The 24,101-nt window shown below is 36.8% G+C and overlaps 1 protein-coding gene across 1 annotated transcript in view; it reads left to right on the top strand.

Annotated features, from left to right (window-relative positions):
• Window positions 1-24,101, top strand: part of LOC126481718 (osmotic avoidance abnormal protein 3-like) — a 287,181-nt gene that overhangs the window by 146,282 nt on the left and 116,798 nt on the right. Inside the window, exon 6 of the mRNA XM_050105670.1 lies at window positions 17,466-17,700. Coding sequence (XP_049961627.1) covers window positions 17,466-17,700 — 235 coding nt within the window. The remainder of the gene's footprint in view (window positions 1-17,465; window positions 17,701-24,101) is intronic.

Below are 24,101 nucleotides of genomic sequence, written 5' to 3'. Positions count from 1 at the left end.
TTCTCTTCTCCCCAATCCTATTCAATACTTCCTCATTAGTTATGTGATTTACCCATCTAATCTTCAGCATTCTTCTGTAGCACCACATTTCGAAAGCTTCTATTCTCTTCTTGTCCAAACTATTTATCGTCCATGTTTCACTTCCATACATGGCTACACTCCATACGAATACTTTCAGAAACGACTTCCTGACACTTAAATCTATACTTGATGTTAACAAATTTCTCTTCCTCAGAAACGCTTTCCTTGCCATTGCCAGCCTACATTTTACATCCTCTCTACTTCGACCATCATCAGTTATTTTGCTCCCCAAATAGCAAAACTCCTTTACTACTTTAAGTGCCTCATTTCCTAATCTAATTCCCTCAGCATCACCCGACTTAATTAGACTACATTCCATTATCCTTGTTTTGCTTTTGTTGATGTTCATCTTATATCCTCCTTTCAAGACACTGTCCATTCCATTCAACTGCTCTTCCAAGTCCTTTGCTGTCTCTGACAGAATTACAATGTCATCGGCGAGCCTCAAAGTTTTTATTTCTTCTCCATGAATTGTAATACCTACCCCGAATTTTTCTTTTGTTTCCTTTACTGCTTGCTCAATATACAGATTGAACAACATCGGGGAGAGGCTACAACCCTGTCTTACTCCCTTCCCAACCACTGCTTCCCTTTCATGTCCCTCGACTCTTATAACTGCTATCTGGTTTCTGTACAAATTGTAAATAGCCTTTCGCTCCCTGTATTTTACCCCTGCCACCTTCAGAATTTGAAAGAGAGTATTCCAGTCAACATTGTCAAAAGCTTTCTCTAAGTCTACAAATGCTAGAAACGTAGGTTTGCCTTTCCTTAATCTTTCTTCTAAGATAAGTCGTAAGGTCAGTATTGACTCACGTGTTCCAGTGTTTCTACGGAATCCAAACTGATCTTCCCCGAGGTTGGCTTCTACTAGTTTTTCCATTCGTCTGTAAAGAATTCGTGTTAGTATTTTGCAGCTGTGACTTATTAAGCTGATAGTTCGGTAATTTTCACATCTGTCAACACCTGCTTTCTTTGGGATTGGAATTATTATATTCTTCTTGAAGTCTGAGGGTATTTCGCCTGTTTCATACATCTTGCTCACCAGATGGTAGAGTTTTGTCAGGACTGGCTCTCCCACGGCCGTCAGTAGTTCCAATGGAATATTGTCTACTCCGGGGGCCTTGTTTCGACTCAGGTCTTTCAGTGCTCTGTCAAACTCTTCACGCAGTATCGTATCTCCCATTTCATCTTCATCTACATCCTCTTCCATTTCCATAATATTGTCCTCAAGTACATCGCCCTTGTATAGACCCTCTATATACTCCTTCCACCTTTCTGCTTTCCCTTCTTTGCTTAGAACTGGGTTTCCATCTGAGCTCTTGATATTCATACCAGTCGTTCTCTTATCTCCAAAGGTCTCTTTAATTTTCCTGTAGGCGGTATCTATCTTACCCCTAGTGAGATAGGCCTCTACATCCTTACATTTGTCCTCTAGCCATCCCTGCTTAGCCATTTTGCACTTCCTGTCGATCTCATTTTTGAGACGTTTGTATTCCTTTTTGCCTGTTTCACTTACTGCATTTTTATATTTTCTCCTTTCATCAATTAAATTCAATATTTCTTCTGTTACCCAAGGTTTTCTACTAGCCCTCGTCTTTTTACCTACTTGATCCTCTGCTGCCTTCACTACTTCATCCCTCAAAGCTACCCATTCTTCTTCTACTGTATTTATTTCCCCCATTCCTGTCAATTGCTCCCTTATGCTCTCCCTGAATCTCTGTACAACCTCTGGTTCTTTCAGTTTATCCAGGTCCCATCTCCTTAAATTCCCACCTTTTTGCAGTTTCTTCAGTTTTAATCTACAGGTCATAACCAGTAGATTGTGGTCAGAGTCCACATCTGCCCCTGGAAATGTCTTACAATTTAAAACCTGGTTCCTGAATCTCTGTCTTACCATTATATAATCTATCTGATACCTTTTAGTATCTCCAGGGTTCATCCATGTATACAACCTTCTTTCATGATTCTTAAACCAAGTGTTAGTTATGATTATGTTGTGCTCTGTGCAAAATTCTACCAGGCGGCTTCCTCTTTCATTTCTGTCCCCCAATCCATATTCACCTACTATGTTTCCTTCTCTCCCTTTTCCTACACTCGAATTCCAGTCACCCATGACTATTAAATTTTCGTCTCCCTTCACAATCTGAATAATTTCTTTTATTTCATCATACATTTCATCAATTTCTTCGTCATCTGCAGAGCTAGTTGGCATATAAACTTGTACTACTGTAGTAGGTGTGGGCTTCGTGTCTATCTTGGCCACAATAATGCGTTCACTATGCTGTTTGAAGTAGCTTACCCGCATTCCTATTTTCCTATTCATTATTAAACCTACTCCTGCATTCCCCCTATTTGATTTTGTGTTTATAACTCTGTAGTCACCTGACCAGAAGTCTTGTTCCTCCTGCCACCGAACTTCACTAATTCCCACTATATCTAACTTCAACCTATCCATTTCCCTTTTTAAATTTTCTAACCTACCTGCCCGATTAAGGGATCTGACATTCCACGCTCTGATCCGTAGAACGGCAGTTTTCTTTCTCCTGATAACGACATCCTCTTGAGTAGTCCCCGCCCGGAGATCTGAATGGGGGACTATTTTACCTCCGGAATATTTTACCCAAGAGGACGCCATCATCATGTAATCATACGGTAAAGCTGCATGCCCTCGGGAAAAATTACAGCTGTAGTTTCCCCTTGCTTTCAGCCGTTCGCAGTACCAGCACAGCAAGGCCGTTTTGGTTATTGTTACAAGGCCAGATCAGTCAATCATCCAGACTGTTGCCCTTGCAACTACTGAAAAGGCTGCTGCCCCTCTTCAGGAACCACACGTTTGTCTGGCCTCTCAACAGATACCCCTCCGTTGTGGTTGCACCTACGGTACGGCTATCTGTATCGCTGAGGCACGCAAGCCTCCCCACCAACGGCAAGGTCCATGGTTCATGGGGGGGTTCTGTCCCTATATGTTTGTTTAAAACCTGTGCATCTAACACTAATTGCACTCCTCCCACTACTTTCTTTACTACAAGTAAATGAAATGATCGTATGGCATTGTTGACCAGGAGACCCCATGCAGAGTGTTTGGCTGCCGAATTTACTACAAGTAAAGGGTTGTTATAAGCACTTACCCTATTTTCTACCATTTTCTGTATTTCCAATCACTCCTGGTTATTCAGAAAATACATTCTTGTATTTCTTTAAGGTCATATATAAATTGTGTTGTTGTTCTTCAGTTAATATGTTGGATTCCTGAGATTTAATCTTGAGTTGTTCCTGTCACCCTTCCAGATTTTCTGTTTCTCCTTCATCATTCACAGACTGAGCAGTGGCAACTAATAATAAATCCCTGTTAGTTAACAACTTATTTATTCTAAACAGTGTATTGTGATTAGAGCCTTCCTTGGCCCAATATAACATCTTGTCATCGAAGTCAAGTTTTACTTATATTCTAATAGCCGATCTAGGTCTAACAATATATGTAGGTTCTCCTTGGCTACTACTAATTAAATTTAACATCACTGATCTCTAATAAGAGCCGAGTTTCTTATCTGATTTGCTTTCCTTTACTACCAACTATTCCTGTGGTATAGACTCCTGTCAGTGGTAATATAGGGCATTTATTTTTCTTTGTGAGAGTGCGCAGGTATTCTTGAGAAATTAATGAAATTTGGCTCCCTGAATCTATGTAAATATCTACATCTATATGTAATGCCTTTCCCTGATTGTTGGTTTTAATTACACTTCCTCTTCTGTATTATCTTCTTGTAGTAGCCATTCTCTTGTATGTGTTTATTACTGAATGCAATTAATTTTTCAGTGTATGGTCCTATAATAGTTTTGTTACATTCTGAAATTTCGCTCATGTCCCAGGATGTTGCCCATTTTTGATACTGTTATTGGATAATTATTTGCATCTGTGCTTTGTTTGACCTTAGATGTATTCTGTTTTACTGCAGTGTCAATGGTGCTTGGGTCATGATTACAGAATCCTGTGAATTACTCATTTCACTGTTATTTCTCTTTCTATTGTGATCTTTATTTGGTCTCATATCTATCCAACAAAAATTACTCTCTTTTTTCCTGGAAAATTTAAATGCATAGCATTCTCCCTCATGTCCTGTATTTCCATTTCCTGTATTCTAATTTTCTGTATGATTGAAATGGCCTCTTTCTTTATTCAGGTTAACCAAACCTTCTACAAATTGTTCTACCCACTATATAAGATTTCTTTTTGTGCGAAATAAGGCGATCTCCTTACCGGCACTTGAACAAAATGTTTTTCATCTAATGGGGTATCTGAACACTTAGCCCTAGTCAGATGCCTTGATACACTTCTTATATGTACCCCATGAACCATTATAGAATTTAGGACCTAATAACTATAGTGTCAATTTTTTTGTGAAGTTTTGGACCAGTATTTTCTCTTAAATTTTTCCTGAAAATATTCCCATGATTTAAATTCCTCTGAATGAGCTGTTCACCATTCTACTGCATCAGCTAGTAAATGTCCTAGTGTAATTTTTTTCTTTTATCATCCCATTTCTGAGGCATAGATCAAGAAAATACTCTTAAGGAGGAGTACATTGGATGTACGTCTCCTTCTGGCTTACACTTTAGAAACTGCTTAGCGTCACTAATTCCACTTCCTGTTCATAATTATTCTAATAATTCTGGAGATAATCCCATGTTAGATTTAGCTATTTTTCTTCTACATTCCTGTTTAGTGTTTTCTAATTCCTTCCATAATTTCTGTAACTCACTCTTATAATTAATATCACAGTCAGCTAGTAGTGTCTACTTTTTTGTGTACTTTTTGCGGTTCCATTTCTTCTAGATGCTTCTCCAAATTAGTTAAAGTATGTGGATCACTAGCAATTTCAATAAGTTTTTTATTCACTTATAATATTTCTACCCTATCTTGTGTCTCTGAGATTTGAATGCATATGGTTTCGTAATTACTCGAAGATGATTTCTCTAACTGTTTCATCTTATCATTTACATCATTAAATGGTATTTTCACTTCTTGTCTAACTATATCACAATGATTGACTATTTTCATTTCAAACTCCTTACGTAAATTAGCTTAAGGTTTCCTCTAATTTGGAAATTTTATCTATTTTTGTGGCTAAATCGTCTAACTTTTTTATTAATTTGAGATAGTTCATGAGGTTTATCTGCATGACTTTTACTGTTTCGAGATAGTTCCTCCAGTTTTTCTGATGCTTTAAGTTTATCTAGAATTTCCGCTAAAGCCATGATATGCATATTTTTAAATTACTGTACAACTTAAAGTGTGTATCACACTAAAAACTTTGGTTATTTATTAACATATTTCCACCATCACCCAATGTTTGTCAGTGTCAATCACAGTCAATTATTGCAAATTAAGTAATTACACACTGATTCTGGAGGCAGTTCACTGTAAAGATCACCTAATTTAACGTACCAGCTGCTGTAGAGCCCTGCTGATGTCTTGTGTGTGGCACAGTCTCAGACTGTTGCTGTATAGCCGTTGCTGTACACAGCTGCACTGCCGCCGACTGCGAAGCGATGAAGTGTTGTTGTCGGAAGCTGTCACAGCACCCATTGCTGTTGAAATCACTCGCCAAAAATCTTCTATGTAGTTGGCTTATCTTCTCATGGTTTATGTGCCAAGAACATACTCCAACACATGAATAATATTCACTGCCTGCTGACCTGGTTGCTATGGCCAACTGGTATTCCTTTTGTTAAAGATCATGGTCAACTAAACTGTTTGGATTTAATTAAAGTTACAGGCCCTTTGGTTTGAATAATGTTGCTGTCATTTCTACCATTACAGTGTATATGCGTATGATACAGTTGTTGATAGCTTATTTACTCCAGCCACCCTAGTCAATAACATACATCTTCCCATTTCTCATAAAATATTAGTTTTGTTTCTTGTTATGCCTCTTTTACTTTATTTCCTTTTGTCCATGTCCTGTAAGGGTACCTCATGAGGTGAGAAACTAAACATCAGGATTGATGATCATGAAGTAGATGAAGTTAAGGAATTCTACTACCTAGGCAGTAAAATAACCAATGACGGATGGAGCAAGGAGGACATCAAAAACAGACTAGCAATAGCAAAAAGGGCATTCCTGGCCAAGAGATGTCTACTAATATCACATATTGGCCTCAATTTGAGGAAGAAATTTCAGAGAATGCATGTCTGGAACACAGCATTGTTTGGTAGTGAAACATGGGCTGTGGGAAAACCAGAACAGAAGAGAATTGCATTTGCACTGTGGTGCTACAGACAAATGTTGAAAATTAGGTAGGCTGATAAGGTAAGAAATGGGGAGGTTCTGCACAGAACTGGAGAGGAAAGGAATATATGGGAGACAATGACAAGGAGAAGGGACAGGATGATAGGACATCTGTAAAGACACGAGGGAATGACTTCCATAGTACTAAAGGGAGCTGTAGATGGCAAAAACTGTTGAAGAAGATGACAGAGATTCAAATACATCCAGCAAATAATTGAGGACTTAAGGTTGCAAGTGCTGTTCTGAGATGAAGAGGTTGGCTCAGGAGAGGAATTTGTGGCGGACCGCATCGAACCAGTCAGAAGACTGATGACTCAAACAAAAAAAAAAAAAAAAAAAAAGGTTCTGCGAAAGTAGAATACCATTATGCAGTGACAGTTTCCTCCTCCTTCATATAAATGTACAATCTCTTAGGTGTAAAATCAATGAATTGCAATACTGGCTCGATAAAATCAACTGCAGTGTTCTATGCATCAATGAACACTGGATGAAAGACACTGAAATAGACTTGTGTGTTCCTCTTGGATATTTGTTAGTTACAAGCTACTGCAGAAAAAGTATTACACATGGTGGGGTCTCAATATATGGCAAAAGTTATCTTGAATTGCATTACTCAGTTATAGACCTTAGTAGAATATGCCTTGGAGCTACAATAGAAGTAGCTGGTGTGGTAATGCACAAACAGAAAACTATAATTGTCTCAATCTATCAAATCCCAGGTTCTGATGAGATAGTACTTATAGAAAAAATTAATACTTTAATATTGCTGTTGTCAAAATATAAACAGCATAGGATTGTAATTGTAGGTGATATTAATATAGATATAAGGGCAAAGAGAAAAAAATGTAATTCATATGATTAACACTCTGAAGTCATTAAACTATTACTGTCTCAATGAAAAACCAACTAGATTGAACACATGCCTTGATAACATAATTAGCAATGTAGAAAAAGACTCCATACAATGTGATGTAATAGGATTAGGAATATCAGATCACGCAGGGCTATGGCTTCAAATAGAAAAGTCAGCCTTCAGTTCTACAGAGAGAGAGGTGAATCCAATGTAAACAAAATGATAAACCATTTAAAAGAAATGAATTGGACTCATGTAATGGATAACAAGAAAACGATTAATAAATGTTTTTCCATTTTCCTGACAGAGATCAAGCATATAGTAGAAATGACATGCCCCTTGGTAACCAAAAGGTACCAGAGTAATATTACTCATAAGCAACAAAATACTAACAAGTGGTACATCCCACAACTTAACAAACTCAGAATACTACTGATGATTATGAAAGACAAATCTCATAACAGTGATAGGGACAAGGAAAATTACACTAAAATGAGAAACCTTTACAGATTAGAAATAAAATGCTAAGTGCTGTGCAAATGATGAATATATTTTAAATTCTAAAAATAAATGTAAAGCTGCCTGGACTATCATTAAAAGGGAAATTAATAACACCAATAAAGAAAGGAGTATCCCTATTGACTGCAATATTCTCAATGAATATTTTGTAAATAGCGTCACCACCCCACCCATCAATTCTGCCTCTGATGCAGAAGCATTGCTCACTTGTGCGAAACAGACAAGAAGTGAGAAGTTCACTTGGACCCAAATCACATTAAATGATATTCATAAGTCAATAAACAAATTAGGTAATTCCAAAACAGAAGACTATTATGGACTCAGTAATCTCATCATAAAATGTATAGCAAAAGAAATTAAAATGCCACTTCTCTCACTATCAAATAGAGTACTTGATGAAGGAATATTCCCCAACTGTCTGAAGCTCACAGTTACATTGCCTGTGTATAAAAAAGGCGAAAGAAACCTCCCAAATAACTACAGACCCATTTCAATAGTACCAATCATATCCAAGTTAGTAGAAAATTGTGTGCATAAGCAGATATACAGGTATTTTGAAACCAACAAAATTTTAAATGAACAACAGTTTGGCTTCAGGTCACACCTATCAACTGTAAAAGCAGTAGAAGCTTTGGTGAGCAATGTTTATGAAGGGTATGGAAAAAGGGTATCAATGTCTGGAAGACTTATTGACCTAAGTAAAGCATTTGACTCAGTGTCACATGACACTCTCATCAAAAAGTTGAAATACTATGGCATTGAAGATGATACACTCCGTCTATTCAAATCTTATCCAAGCAATAGGTTACAACTTGTATATGCAAATAAGCAGAGGTCAGAAATACTCCCTATAGAAAGAGGAATACCCCAAGGCTCTGTTCTTGGACCTTTTCTGTTCATTGTCTATGTTAATGACTTCTCGAATTACATACCATCTAAGAACATACTGTATGCTGATGATATGACATTAATAAGTACAGGAGAGAACTTACGGAGTGTACTGGACAAAAATAGAGAAATGATGCAAATGGCTAATTACTGGTGTCAGGCTAACCAGCTGTGCATAAAGCAAACAAAAACAGAAGAAATAATATTTAATGTCAAAGCAACTAAAAATGAAGACAAAACAGTGAAATTACTTGGACTGATCATAGACCAAAAGCTCTCATGGGAAGGATACACCAATTATCTGTGTAGTAAACTAGCACGAGTACTTTTCTTATTCTATAAATTAAGAAACATTGCTACTCCACACATACTATGCTTTTTTTCATTCCCAACTGCAATATGGAATATCGCTTTGGGGTAACTCCCCAGAGGCTGAACGTATTTTCAGATGGCAGAAGAAAGTAATCAGGTGCATGGAAGGGTTAGCACCCAAAGAGTCCTTCAGAAATTATTTTAAATCTCTTGGCGTAATGACAGTGCCAAGCATGTACATATATAACTGTTTAACATATGCCAGAGAAAATCTGAAAAAATTGAACATGAGATGTGATGTGCATGCACACAGTACAAGAAACAGTCACCTGCTGGACTTGCCTTCCACAAGACTTGCTGTAGTCCATAATAACTATAAGTACTTAAGCATAAAATTTTTCAATAAGGTACCATGCTCAGCTCGTACAGTACCACTAAATAAATATAAGAATACATTGCAAGCCTGGCTAAAAAGCAATGAATTCTATACAACTCTAGAATTCTTAGAAACTAATCATCAAAATATATGTTTTACCTAAGTTATGAAGAAAATGTTTTGATATTATATAAGCTAGTTATTTACTGTGATTCTTTCCTTATGTGTGTATTTAATTACTGTATAAAACATCGTTTTACATAATGCTGAAGAAAAGGTCTTTAGTTCCTTTTCACCCCTTTCTGTAACTATTTGAATATCATATTGAAACTAAAACCCTCTGTAAACTTTGATGAAGCCAATTGTATGAAAAATACTGAAAGGCTAATAAAAATATTCTATTCTATTCTATGCTATTCTCTTCTATTCTATTCTATTCTTCAACATCAATTTTTGAAATTTCTTGGTTACAGGCTTTAACACCTAACTCAGATTTAATCACTGATCACACAGCCTTTGTCTTATTTTTATGATTTAAAATTCGCCTGTTATTTTCCAGTTGTTTTGCTGCTCTGACAACTCTTTTAAATATGGTTGTGTAGAGTCTAACATATTTAATGATATTAATATCTTTATTATATTTTAGTTCTCTATGCACTTGCCTTTTGCTTACACTGGAAATTTTTATGACCTGGGTAAACCACTTTATTTGTTATTTTATTGCTGCACAGTCTAGGTGGAAATGATTCATTAAAGACACCAAGAAAACTATTCATGAATTTCTCAAAGTTTTTGTCACTTGACTTACAATGATCAAAAGCCATGTTTTCTCTTTTAGTTTCTCACTAAACGTTAGCAAGTTTTCTTTGCAAAAGTTCCTGCTCATATGGGTTCTCATACGTGAAATGTTCCTGTCTGTCTGTGGCAGCTAAATGAAAAATGCACAATCATCTGAAATACCTAGATCTAGACAAAATTTATACACATCTTCATATACATAATTAGTTAGAACATTGTCAATACACGTTGCTGATTGCCCATTGTCTCCTATAGATTCAAGGAAATACAATTTGAAACCATATTTCTTTACTAAGTTACTGAATCTTGAAGCATGGCTACTATCACAGGTGAGGTCAATATTAAAATCAGCAGCTATTACCAGTTTTTTTCTTTTTTTCTGTACAAAGGTCTTCTAGCATAATTTGATGCTTAGATAAAAATAGGAGTGATGTTGACGTCCCTCGAATTCTGTATTTTGAGATTATTATAACATATGCTTGTGAGTCCACTATTTCTACACAACAGCTCTCAAACACACATTCTTCATTTAAGTAATTAAAACAGTTTCTGGTCTCATAACTTGTATCACTATGTGGAAGTATACATGAGCCTCCACGTGACTTGTTTCTTCTGCAAAAGCTGCTTGCTAATCTGAAGTTCCCTATCTTGTTTAGAATTTTAATTGTGTCCTCCGTAAACCAGTGCTCATTTAAACAAACAACTCTAATATTTGCACATTCTGACAGAATGATTTCCATTTCATCTACTTTGGAGTTTTTATTGTTTGAAGCATCAAGTTTTTCACTCCCATCACCACTTATCAGTTTGCTTTATTTTTTGTGACCAGGCAAGTACAGTATCTATGAACATCTTAATGAATATTTTTGAGCCCAACCTATTCAGATGTAGACCATCTTTGGCAAGACACTTTGCGCTTAGAAATTTGTTGGAATCAATGAAAATGACTCCTACTTTATTGCACTGTTCTTTAATATTGCCGTTTATTCTCTGCACATAGCTGTCACTCACCAATCTCTTGTACACAGTCCCACTTATTATTATTCTGGAATTTGAGTGCAGTCTTCTGACCATTCAGATGAGGTTCATTGTGTGGTTTATAATTTCTTCCTCACTGTTGTTTCGAAGCGAATTTGTTCGCATGGGGATAAAAATACCTTCTGGATTTCTGCTATGCTTATTTGCTGCGTTTTCTCATGAGCTTAAGACATTGTTGAGGTGTGTATGCAATTGAGGTGTCCTGATTCCAGTTCGAATGTTGATTTCAGAGTTTGGAACAACTATGTTTTTCAACAATCAGTCACCTATAATAAAGAATTCACTCATTCAGTTCTTATTATAATGCTTCTTTCAGTCTTTTTTGTACATTACGCTGGTCCACTTATATTTGTTTGGTTCTTCCGTATCTTCCATATAGCATTTAAAAGGAAATTAAAAGAATTTCTGAATGGCAACTCCTTCTACTCATTAGACGAATTTTTGGATATAGTAAGTGGGTAGTATCCCCCCCAACTCCCCTCCCCAAAAAAAAAGAAAAAAGAAAAAAAAAATTAAGTGTCATGTAATATTTTGTGTAATGCAGTATCTTGTACAGACACCTTTTATTTACCTGACACATTCCACATCATTACAAAGTGTCGTATTCATGATCTATGGAACAAATAATAATCTAATCTAATCAGTTTCTTTTTCTTTCGTAATGGTGGCCGAATTTTTTTGTGGTTTGTCAGTTGTATCACTCCGTGTATTTGCCGAAGTAGGCCCATCTGATACTGGAGTTTTTTCACATACACAACACTTCATGTTTCAATGCAATATTTTCTTGCTTTAGCATTGTCAGTTCTGCTTTCAGTGAATCAGTGTCACTTTGAAGAAGACGAATAATTTTGTCCTTAGAAATTAGGGCATAGGGCAGATGTTAATCATGCATTTTGTCATTTATACAGTCGAGGCATGTCCACTGAATAACATCATTCATAAATTTCAGACACAAATTTGCGCACTTCTCGTGTAACCAAAATTTGCACTTAATGCACCGAATTCCTTTGACTACACATTTTTTACACCTTCTGCACGAAGAACCATTCATTTTCAATTGATTTTGGAGCACCCTATCACCACACAATCCTACCAGCGCCATCTTTACATGATGATAGATAATAGTTAGCAAGATAACTTGCTAAGTGTAGCATTCATGCTCCTTCTGTTTCTGTTCTACAACTTTGGTGTCCTCCAGATGTTAAGGTGTTTAAAATTTGGAAGACTAAAACATACTCAAAGTCGTTGGGACATTACTGACAATTTCTTGCAATGCAATTAACCCACATGTAAATCACTGGCTCTCTCTGTTAGTCTAGGGGCAGAGTTCTTCATAAGGTTCAGTCACCTCAAATTTAATAAAAAGTAGTTGCTGACATCTAGTTGGAATTCTAAAGTCTACTAGGCTCAACATAGATGCCACTTCAAAATGACATGCCAACTATTGGTGACTAAGTTTTAATAAAACAGTTTATTGACCCATCAATCTCCCACAAAACTGCTGACTGCTGCACAACATGAATTATTATGTTGAAATGATAAAATGGTTCAAGCCCCCAAGAATGGATTGTAACTTCACTATATAAATTAATTAATTACTTTGAAATCACGATGATTCACAGTCCTAAATGCCTTTAAGTGAAGAAATTTAAATGAAGTTCCCGCAAATCTATGAGAGACTAAGTCAAACACTACAAAATAATATGAGTCTATGCTGAAATATTTCTAAGTCCCATGCAATGCGAAATATTTCAAACACCTAAAAATGTGGCTTTATCACCACTCATATCCATGTACATGCTACCTCCTTCAACTCAATCCAAACTGAGTTTGCCACCTTTCCATACTGAGTGACCATGAGGAATGTGGCCACTGAGTTTCTAAAGACTTGGTCACCCCTCCAGAAAACTGTCACCATTTTCCAGCTCTCAGCATCCCCACCCACATAAAGTATGCACATTAATATCTCATAAGGATGTCATGTGATGACCAGTCCTTTTACACAATTTTTGATTCATAAGTTTCATTAAATTCTCATTGTGCTATTAGCTGTGTACTAAAATTCTACCCTATACACATATAAAATAATAATTTTTGGGTACCATAGTTTGCCCTTAAATCAAAGTTTTTTGCTTGCAATGGTGAGAATTGTTTATTCTCATTGCACCTTCACTACTTATGGTACAACTATGAATGATGCATTTCTGCAGGATATTATTAGAATTTGTATATAATCAATAAAATTTAAATTGTGGGAAAAATTATGCAAATTTAACATAAAACAATAAAAATTGACACTAAAAATAATAAATCTTAAAATCCAAATGGGGGGGGGGGGGGTGTTATCACTGTCCACATGTACTGTCATGCTGTCAGTGATATGCTGATTTCAATTAATTTTGCAATTTAATTATTAAAGCTATTGAATATGCAACTACATAGCTATGTAGATGTGTCTTATCAAGAGCTACAAACTGAGTGCTGGATCTCTTTTGTGGATTGAACAGTATATCAGTTATAAATTATTTAGTGAATTATTTGTATTCAACGCTATTTGTATCTGTATCTCCTCTCATATAACATTTCCAGTCGTATCTGTGTACCATTGGATTCATAATCAAATTCTGTTTCCTTTCCTACCTTGTGCTCACCCGTAATCAGCGCGGTTCATGCTGCTCATGCACAAATAAGTACAAAGAAGTTTGGAAGTTTCAATAGCTACCAGATGCTGACACCATGCTCAGCCCTTGAAGAGCCCACATGTAGCCAGGTCACATGCACTGTGCACCACCACCCAGCCTTGGCACCACTGCTGGTCGACTGGTGGTGTGAACTCTGCCCGTGTTCACTGCATGCGTACGACTTAAACACTGCACTCGAACAGAATCCTACTACACAGATATGACTTTGTGTATTACACCTCCGTCATGAATGTTGTTATCTGCTGGTATACTAAACTTTGTAACAGATTTGCTTATGATGATCACCTTCTTGAAATTCAAAATGGCTGTTTACAATAATATAATATTTTACAGTATTATACTGAATCTTATTAATAACTACTTCCTTACATAATCTTGACAGAACTATTAAGATTTGAGACAGGGTGGTAAGGAAGTGTAACCCCTGACCCTCTCCTGAACAATGATTTTCTTCTCCGTACTTTAATCCAACTTGTTTATATCCATTTGAATTGGAAAATACTGGAAACCTTAATGATATCCAGAATGTCACTCTATTATAATGAATGTGGTGAATATAGAAATGGCCTGGAAAATGCCAGCCAACTACACAACAGATTCCAGGCGCTTCAACAATGTTTCAGTGTAACAACTGGAAGTAGGTAGCAGTGGTAGAATGAACCACAATACTGTTCAGGAGGTGCTGGGGGTGGGTACAGCCTAGATTAGAGAGTGCAATTTTTCCAGAGATCCTGGCTCCAATTTCCCAGGAGAAGATGTTCTCTATCAGAGTGTCCACAGAAGAGGATCTACATAGTGATACAATGGTTATTCATCTAGACACCCAAGTAGCTCTGAAATCTCCATAAGCCCCTGCAACAAGAAGAAAGATCATTACAGGATACCATGAATCCCTTGTGAGGGTGGAGGAAAGCAATAGGGCAATTCTGTTACGGTTCCTGTCACTTGGATATTATTGGTAATGAGAGATAGCTGGGGAGGAGTGATGACTTCATTGTTGGACTAGAACCTGCCATAATCACCACAAAGGTGATAGTAAACTCTAAACTACATAGCTGGATCATGAGGCAGCACTTAGGATATTGAATTAAGATTCAAAAACAAAACGTGGTAAAATAATGATGCAGAAAACATTTTTTAAAAGAAGTTCTTCAATCCTGGACTCAATAAAGGACAGAGTAAACTCATTGTAGGTCCAATGTCTTACCATGGGAACTTCAGGAAACACCTGCACAGTATGAAAGGAAAAAAAGAAGCCACTAAGTGCAAACTGTGTGGTGTGGGAGATGAAACTGCGCCATATTTATTCTTCCAATGTGAAGCATGGGAGACCGAAAGACACAAGACATTTGGGTCATTAATATGTGAAGAGATTGTATCTAACAAAATTCTAGTAAAAGATCTACTACTATTCTTCAAGAACACTGCCTAGCTTGATTAGAATGACACTGAACTTAATTTCAGTGTGGGTAATAGGGAGCTAAGATCACTGTTGTTTTGTGTCCCTGATTAAATCAAATGAGTGTTCATTTTTGAAAGACTAATCAATTATTGGAGATGTTTGCTGGGCTGTTATGTTTTATACTGTCTTAATCACTTCCCTGTTCTGTCATTTTTTAATGTTAACTGATTTTCAGATGTAGCAAAAAGGTGCAGCCAAATTTTCTGAAGAAAATATGTTACACAGAAGAAGAAAATATGTTACAAGAACATGGTCATGGAAACATTTAATTTCCACATTAAAACTCATTTTCTACAATTCTTCATAGTGCATTAATCATGGGAAACACAAAGAAACAGAATGTGTCACCATATCACATGTAACTCTTTCTTACACAAAATGTTAAAATGTTTTCCATAATCTCAGATGCACTGGTGTAGTATTTTTGCATGTTTTCACAGCCTTCCATGATGTAGGCAAAAAGTCTCTCTTCATTTTGTACCAGAATTCAAGAAACAAAAGTTTCAGATTTTCTAACAAATTTAAGTCTAGTGGGTTCGTGGAATATGTTATGTGGAAGCCTGTATACATTAACACTGAAATGAGAATGGTACTCTGTTGTGCCTAAAATACTTTTTTTGACATCACAGGTAAAGGCACATCATCTAGCACTTCAAGTAGCATGTTCTTTAAGAAAGCAACATATGTTCATCTGTGGGTGGAAGAAAATGAGGCCCTAACAGAAAGTCACCAACAATGCTGCCCCAAACACTGACAAAAAACCTGCATTGACAACCCACTTCAATCTGCAAATAATGCAACTAACCTCTGTGATGTACAGAACTAAGCCAGAGGTGAAATCAGTACCCAGAACACTGAGATATAACAGATCACTTATGAACAAATAACCTTTTCTTGCAGTTCTGGTTACTGCTCTATGAGGGAACAAAGCAAAATTAGTACTAAGGAAAAATCAGTTTATTTTAATGTGTTCCAATCATTGTATGAGGGTGGAACACCACATAAATTGTTTGGTTGAGAGAGAGAGAGAGAGAGCAGCAGTTAAATGATGGCTCTGTTAAGAATTATTGTATGAAACTGACCTCTGATTTTAAAAACAATTTATGATTAGGGAATTCAGATCAGATATTTAGTTATGGCTGTTTTTCTTGATCCAACAGTTATTAAATGAAGGGCCAAGAATAGCTGCTGCTAATGGCAATTTATACATTCACATAATTACAGCTAGTTTCACACAGAGCTCAGTGTACCTGTATGCAAATACACATTACTAACACACATTTGCAGTAGATGAGTGACCCTGTTATCATCAACAGTGTATTGTTTCTTCTAAAAACTAAACAGACAGATAGAGGTCACATTTAATTTTGGCATGATTCTGCAGTACTACTGCAACTAATGAAGTTAAAAACAGAAAATGGGTGGGCATATTAGAAGGTGAAGGGGTTTTCATCCTTCTGTGTGTCTTTCAATTGCAAGTAGCAGATGTCAGCATCCCATACTACCCAAGTGGTTCTTCAACTGTTCTATTGTTGGGACACCTTTATTCTATTATCTTGTGTGATATGCATAATGAGTGGCACAGCCATGATCATGTGCTAATTGGCTCATCACTTGAGCATTTGCATTCTTTTGCACTAGACTGTTCAGGAACCAAATCCATAATGGACAATAGGAAACCATTATGTGCTTGCCGTGTCCCTAATATTACTTTAAACAGTTTATGCTACATTTATGTAAATCCAAGATTTACAACTTAACCAGACATTACCATGGGGGCATACTGAAAACTTCATGAAAGAAAGAGTTTTATACTTTGTATTCTAACATTATAGTGTTGTGTGCTTCCCATAATTAACATAGTATGAAAGTTGTTGAAGGTGATTTCTTACATGGAAATAAATTGTTTCTAGACGCATATCTATAGACCATATTTTCTCCTCCAATATGTGAAGAACATTTTCTGAAAATTTGGGCATTCCTCTCTACCTAGTGTATGGAGTAACACTTGTGTCTATGCATGTACATGAATATGTTCTTTATTCAGCAGTATTTCTCAGAGAACTGTTAATCCTCTATTTGTAAAAATGTAATGTAAATATATTTGTAATTTGCTACTGTAGATCTGTTATTGATCATTTTTCAGGATTCACTAGGTGGCAACACAAAGACACTTATGATTGCATGCCTTTCACCAGCTGATAGTAACTATGAAGAAAGTTTGAGCACACTGCGTTATGCTAACCGAGCAAAAAATATCAAGAATAAGCCCCATATCAATGAAGATGCAAAAGATGCACTTCTGAGAGAGTATGAACAGGAAATACAAAGATTGAAAAACCTTGTAGAAACATCTTGCACTACTCGTGCTTGGTTGTCAGGTACTTCACTCTTAATAGCTTTCTAGCTTTGTCTTTCTTACTAGTTTTATGTCTCAAAGAAATACACAGAAGTGTGTTATATTGAAATTAGTAAAGTTCATTGGTATTTGTACACAACTGAAGGTGATTGCATAAAAGCTTCCTGGATGCCATTCATTTCCATACCTACCAGATATGTGAGATTTTACAACAGAGTAAGGCACTTGTTCTCACAGCAAGTAATATTTGAAAGTGGTTGGATGGACATTGTAGAGAACTTCAGAAAATGGCCTGACCACTACATCTGCTAAACATGAACAGTATGAATAGAACAGAGTAGTTCATGGAACACATTGGAGAAATATTTATCATTTTCAAGAATTTTTTATGTGCATGCCAAGATCTGTACCCGCCCTTTGAAACACGTAGATTCATTATTTTTTCAGAGCCTTTCATCCTCTTCATTGGTCAATCCCATATTTTTTGGATTCACTTTGTGCTATTAAGAGTTGATGATCCTACAATTTAGTGTGGTACTGTCAGTGTGTATTTTTGAGAGAAATATCAATCATTTGCACGTATTCTGCTGCAAATGAATGTTGCATTTTCATTATTTTGCTACTCTGTAAACCTGTACAAAGCTAGGATGAGGTGAAGCAAAACAAGGGTGAGTTTATGACAAATGAGAACAATAAGCAGAACATTTACAAAGTAAGGTAGAAATTCTGGGACCAACAAATCAAATAATTGCTAAAGTCAGTGATATGGTTCAAGGTATGGATAACAGAGATATTGGCAACTGTGGAAAGGAGCAAGTACATCTGCTAATGCTGTTGATTGGAAAACTTTGTGCAATCAAAGCAGTTACATCAGTGCATGTACAAAAATGAGGTGGGCCAGTCAAAATGAAATCAGATGTCAAAGACTGAAAAAGTGGAAGATGTAACATGCCAAGAATATTATATGCTATGAATGAAGATGGTCCTGATAGAAAGTTTCAATAATGTAAGTGATATTATGGTATAATCCAATTAATTTGAGGAAGAAATTTCTGAGAAATGTACATTTGGATTAAACCATTGTATGGAAGTGAATAATGGACCATGGGAAATCTGGAAAAGAAGAGAATTGGAAGAGTTTCAGATGTGATACTATAGAAGGATTTGAATACTGACAAACTGATAACATAAGAAAGGAAGATGATCTCTACAGAATTTTTTAGGATAGGAGAACATGGAGAAGAACAAGGGACAGGATGGTAGAAAATGTATTAAAACACCAGAGAATAACGTCATGGAAGTAGGGCTATCTCTAGAGGGGAAAAATGTAGGGGAGGACAGGAAATGGAATATATTCAAGAAATAGTGGGGGACATTGGGCGGTGAAAAAATGGTTGGTACAGGAGAGGAATACATAGCAGGCCATGTCAACCCAACCAGAAGATTGATAGCCTCCCCCCAACTCCCCCCCCCCCCTCTCCCCCCCCCCCCACACACACACACCCTGCATCCACAGACATACACATAAGTTTAATTTATTTGGCTCAGGAGTTCGTTGGCTGATAATTTATTTATCAATGTTTGGTCTTTGATGTTAAGAAACCATACAACCAATCAATGTGCTAAGTTATCCAGCCTGACAAATACAATGAAAACTGAATGCCACATATGTGTGTTGAATTACACATTTCCTTGTCTTTTATGATACATGTGATACCATGGGAACTGTTAACTGTCAGGTCTAAATCAACTCTCTTCACTACTGTCTCAATGAAATAGGCTTTAGAGAAAGGTCTCCAGTCTAACTTTTACCCATGAGATTAGTTGCTGCCATGATTTTCATTTCACCTATCTGCACAGTTGATGAATGACTACGCAGAACAGTGAGTTTGATTCACTTTCTGAAGGGACTGAAGTGATCTAGAGATAAAAAGAGTAGAAGAGTGGCGTTTCATTGCCAAAACAAAGTATAACGAAGTGACACCATACAACTGTTAAGCAGAAAAGGCAGTGGAGTGAACCAAAACAAATTAGTAAAGAATTTTTATTTCTCACTTTTTATTTACAGTTGATTGAAATGATGATGTGTGTGTTTATCGGAGTGGGGAACAAATTTTATCTACAATTAGTTTTAGATAAAGGATAATCCAGGAATGTAATTTGGAAATTATACACTGAGGTACCAAAGAAACTAGTATAAGCATGTGTATTTAAATACAGAGATATGTAAACAGGCACAATATGGCGAGTGGTCAGCGATACCTATATAAGACAACAATTGTCTGTGCAATTGTTAGATCAGCTACTGCTGCTACAATGGCAGGTTGTCAAGATTTAATTGATTTCAAATGTGGTGCTATAGCCAGCACATGAGCGATTGGGTACAGCATCTCTGAGGTAGCAATGAAGTGAGGATTTTCCCATACGACAATTTCAAGAGTGTACTAGGAATCTGGTAATACATCATATCTCTGAGCTGAAGGCCCACTCGTATACCCTTGATGAATGCACAATAGAAATCTTTACACTTGCCTGGGCCTGTCGACACTGAAATTGGACTGTTGATGACTGGAAGCATGTTGCCTGGTCGGGCAAGTCTTGTTTCAAATTGTGTCGAGTGGATGGACATGTACGGGTATGGAGACAACCTCATGAATCCATGGACTCTGCGTATCAGCAGGGGACTGTTCAAGCTGGTGGAGGCTCTGTAAATGTGTGGAGAATGTGCAGTTGGAGTGGTATGGGGCTCCTGATAAATCTAGATACAACTCTGACAGGTAACATGTGCCTAAGCATCCTGTCTGATCACCTCCATCCATTCACGTCCATTGTGCATTCCAATGGACTTGGGCAATTCCAGGAAGTGCAGAATTTCTACAGAGTGGCTCCAGGAACACTCTTCTGAGTTTTAAATAGTTCCACTGGCCATGATGCTCTGCAGACATGAACATTATCGAACATATCCGGGATGCCTTGCAATATGCTGTTCAGAAGCAATCTCCACAGCCTCGTACGCTTACAGATTTATGGACAGTCCTGCAGGATTCATGGTGACAATTCCCTCCAGCACTACTTCATACATCAGTTGAGTCCATGCCACATCATGTTGCAGCACTTCTGCATGTTTCGGTGGATCCTATGTAATGTAAGGCAGGTGTACCAGTTTCTTTGGTTCTTCAGTGTATTACAGATATGCTTGAAACAGTCATTTAGAAAAAATGAAACAGTGAAAACTCCAGGATGGAATGTAACAGTATTATGAAAAGGAAAGTTGCTACTCACTATATAGCAGAGATGGTAAGTTACAGATAGGCACAACAAAAGGACTGCCAAAAATAAAGGTTTTGTTGGCCAGTAAGGCCTTCGTCAAAAATAGACCACCCACCCACCCACCCACACACACACACACACACACACACACACACACACACACACACACACACACACACAAACTCACAAAAATGCAACTCACACACAGGACTGCGGTCTCAGAGAACTGAAACCACACTGCCCAGTGCCCAGTGTGGTTTCAGTTGCTTCGACTACAGTCGTGCATGTGAGTTGCATTTGCATGTGCGTGTGTGTGTGTGTGTGTGTGTGTGTGTGTGTGTGTGTGTGTGTGTGTGTGTGTGATCTATTTTTGATGAAGTTATTACTGGCCAAAAGCTTCATTTGTGACAGTCTTTTTGTTCTGCCTATCTGCGATTCAGCATATCTGCTACATGGCCATTTAGAAATAAGATGTAAGTACTAAAAGCTTAAGTAAAACAAAGTTTGAAAGATTTGCAGAATGAAGGTATGTTGACCTCTTCCAATCTGTGAAGAGTAATAGAGGGGTTCAGGTCTCATACAACTGGTTCCTAAAAACTTAGTGAGAAACCAGAATCATTTCAGAAGGAATTCATGCCTATGGCAAATCATTGAGACTCTTAAATATCAGACAATTAACATAACAATGGAAAATGTTGTTCTCATTTAGCTTGCCCATGGTGAGACAATCAGAATGAGAAACTTCCGATGACACAAACTGTAGAAAGTAATAAAGATGCATCCACCATGCTAATAAATGCATTTAGGAATGTCTCTAATATCAGTAAAGAAGATGCCTTTGGGTCAACAAACACATCATTTGTTGTCCCATTGGATTGTTAACACAGAGAGCTAACATGAGTGAAGTACCCATATTAAGTGGGAATTCCGCAAGGAAGTCAAAATGAGTGGAATCAAAATATAGAATGTAAGGTTGTGAGGTGGAAGAAAGATTGAATCTCCATTTGTAAGGAAAGAAATGCAAAATCATGGGTCTTCATTGGAGAAAATGGGAGATGAAAAGCACACAATAGGGAAATTCAGCCTATAATATTTTTAACCATTTCAGATCCTCTGGCTACAATTGTATACATTAATATTTAGTGTGTATTAGCTGCAACAGACACATCATGTTTACCACAATGAAAACCTCAGTACACATCTGTGAATGTTCAGTCTTTTCATCATACACATCTGCTACCACCTGTTGAGCATTACTGTAAAAAATATCAACAAGTAAATGTAGCAGTGCACAGCCAGGATTCACAGAAGTTGTTGGTTAGTTGTAGATTGTAGATTGTATTTTATTGGTCCTGTTGTCTACATAGCAGCTTATGCATAAGACATTGGACAAGTCAAGTTATAAATATACAGGCTGAAAGTAATTTCAAGGCATACATATTTAAGCTTACAATAATATACTTTACACACAAGTATTTATATAACACATTTCATAAATTTAAATATTCATCAATGGAATAAAAGCAGTGATGCTGTAAATATGACTTTAGAGATTTTCCAAATGTATTGACCTCAGTGATAGCTTTTATGTTTTCAGGAAGTTTGTTATAAAGCTTAACTCCCATGTGAAAAGTACCTTTTTGGCACAGTGCTGTGCTGATTTGAGTCATATGTAAGTTCCTGTTTTGTCTGGTAAAGTGCTCATGTATATCACAGTTTTTTTGTAGCCTCTGGTCCTTGCCTATTACATTTAATTTAAAGAACAAAAGGGTTTCCATAATGTATACACACGGTAATGGGGGAATACCAGATTTCTTAAACAGGGGTTTACAAGAGTCTCTAGGCTTGCACCCAAACAAGATTCTAATGGCCCTTTTTTGTAGTTTAAATGTGCTATTAGCTATTTTAGAGTTTCCCCAGAAGGTGACCCCATATCTAAGACGAGAATGAAAGTACGCATGATATGCACTCATTACTGTTTTCTCACTACAGCATGATTTTAATGAACAAAGAAGATAACATGTTTTGCTCAGTTCTGTATTGAGACATTCAATATGCTTATTCCATCTGATATTACTCTGCAGCCAAAGTCCTAAGAATTTGGTTTCAGTACCGTTACCAACTGGTTCGTCATTGATAGAGACTGATGGGATAAACATGTCCTTGTTAGGAACATTGTGGAATTTTAGAGCAACGGTTTTCTTACTGTTTATTACAAGCTGGTTACTCTGTGCCCAGCTGCTAAGTTGTTTCGTGACCGTGTTTACTGTCTGCTGTAACTGTTCATCGTCGTCTCCTTTTAATAGAATTGTGGTGTCATCTGCAAATATGATTGATTTGTGTGCATCAATATTTAAGCTTAGATCATTTATGTACAGAAGAAACAGAAGGGGTCCCAATACGGATCCTTGGGGTACACCACATTTTATTTGTTTATAGTCAGATAAGTGATTAGATACAGTTTTTAGTTCAATATTTGTGTGCTTGACGCACACTGCCTGCATACGATTTGTCAGGAAGGAACTGATCCACTTGTTGGACAGACCTCGAATACCATATCTTTCTAGCTTTGATAGCAGAATTTTATGGTCCACCATGTCAAAAGCTTTTGACAAGTCAATAAAGACTCCTATTGTTTCCTGTTTTTTGTCCATCAGGTTTAGGATGGAATTGATGCACTCATAGACAGCAGTTGTCGTTGACCTCTTATTTCTGAATCCATGTTGTTCATTACATAGGATGCTGTTTTTATTTATAAATTTCATAAGTTTCTCATACATAACTTTTTCCAGTACTTTAGAGATGCAGGAGGAAATTGTGATGGGTCTGTAGTTATTTACATTGTCTTTATCCCCTTTTTTATATACAGGAATAACTTTTGATGTTTTTAACACATCAGGGAAAATGCCTGCCTGAAGTGAGCAGTCGCATAAATGTGTAAGTACTTCAATTAGGTTTGATGCGCTCTTCTTTAACATTGTTGCAGGTATACCATCAATACCTGCTGATTTGGAATTTTTTAGTCCTTTTATTGCTTTAGCTACTTCATCTTGTGAAACAGAACTGATGTACATTGATCCTCTGCATGTACTTATTTTATATTCATTTGCCTGGATGCTCTTAAAGTTTGATTGTAACATGCTGCATATTTGA

This window comes from Schistocerca serialis, chromosome 5, assembly GCF_023864345.2.
Source record: "Schistocerca serialis cubense isolate TAMUIC-IGC-003099 chromosome 5, iqSchSeri2.2, whole genome shotgun sequence".
Taxonomy (NCBI): Eukaryota; Metazoa; Arthropoda; class Insecta; order Orthoptera; family Acrididae; genus Schistocerca; species Schistocerca serialis.
This window is presented reverse-complemented; position numbering and strand designations above follow the sequence as displayed.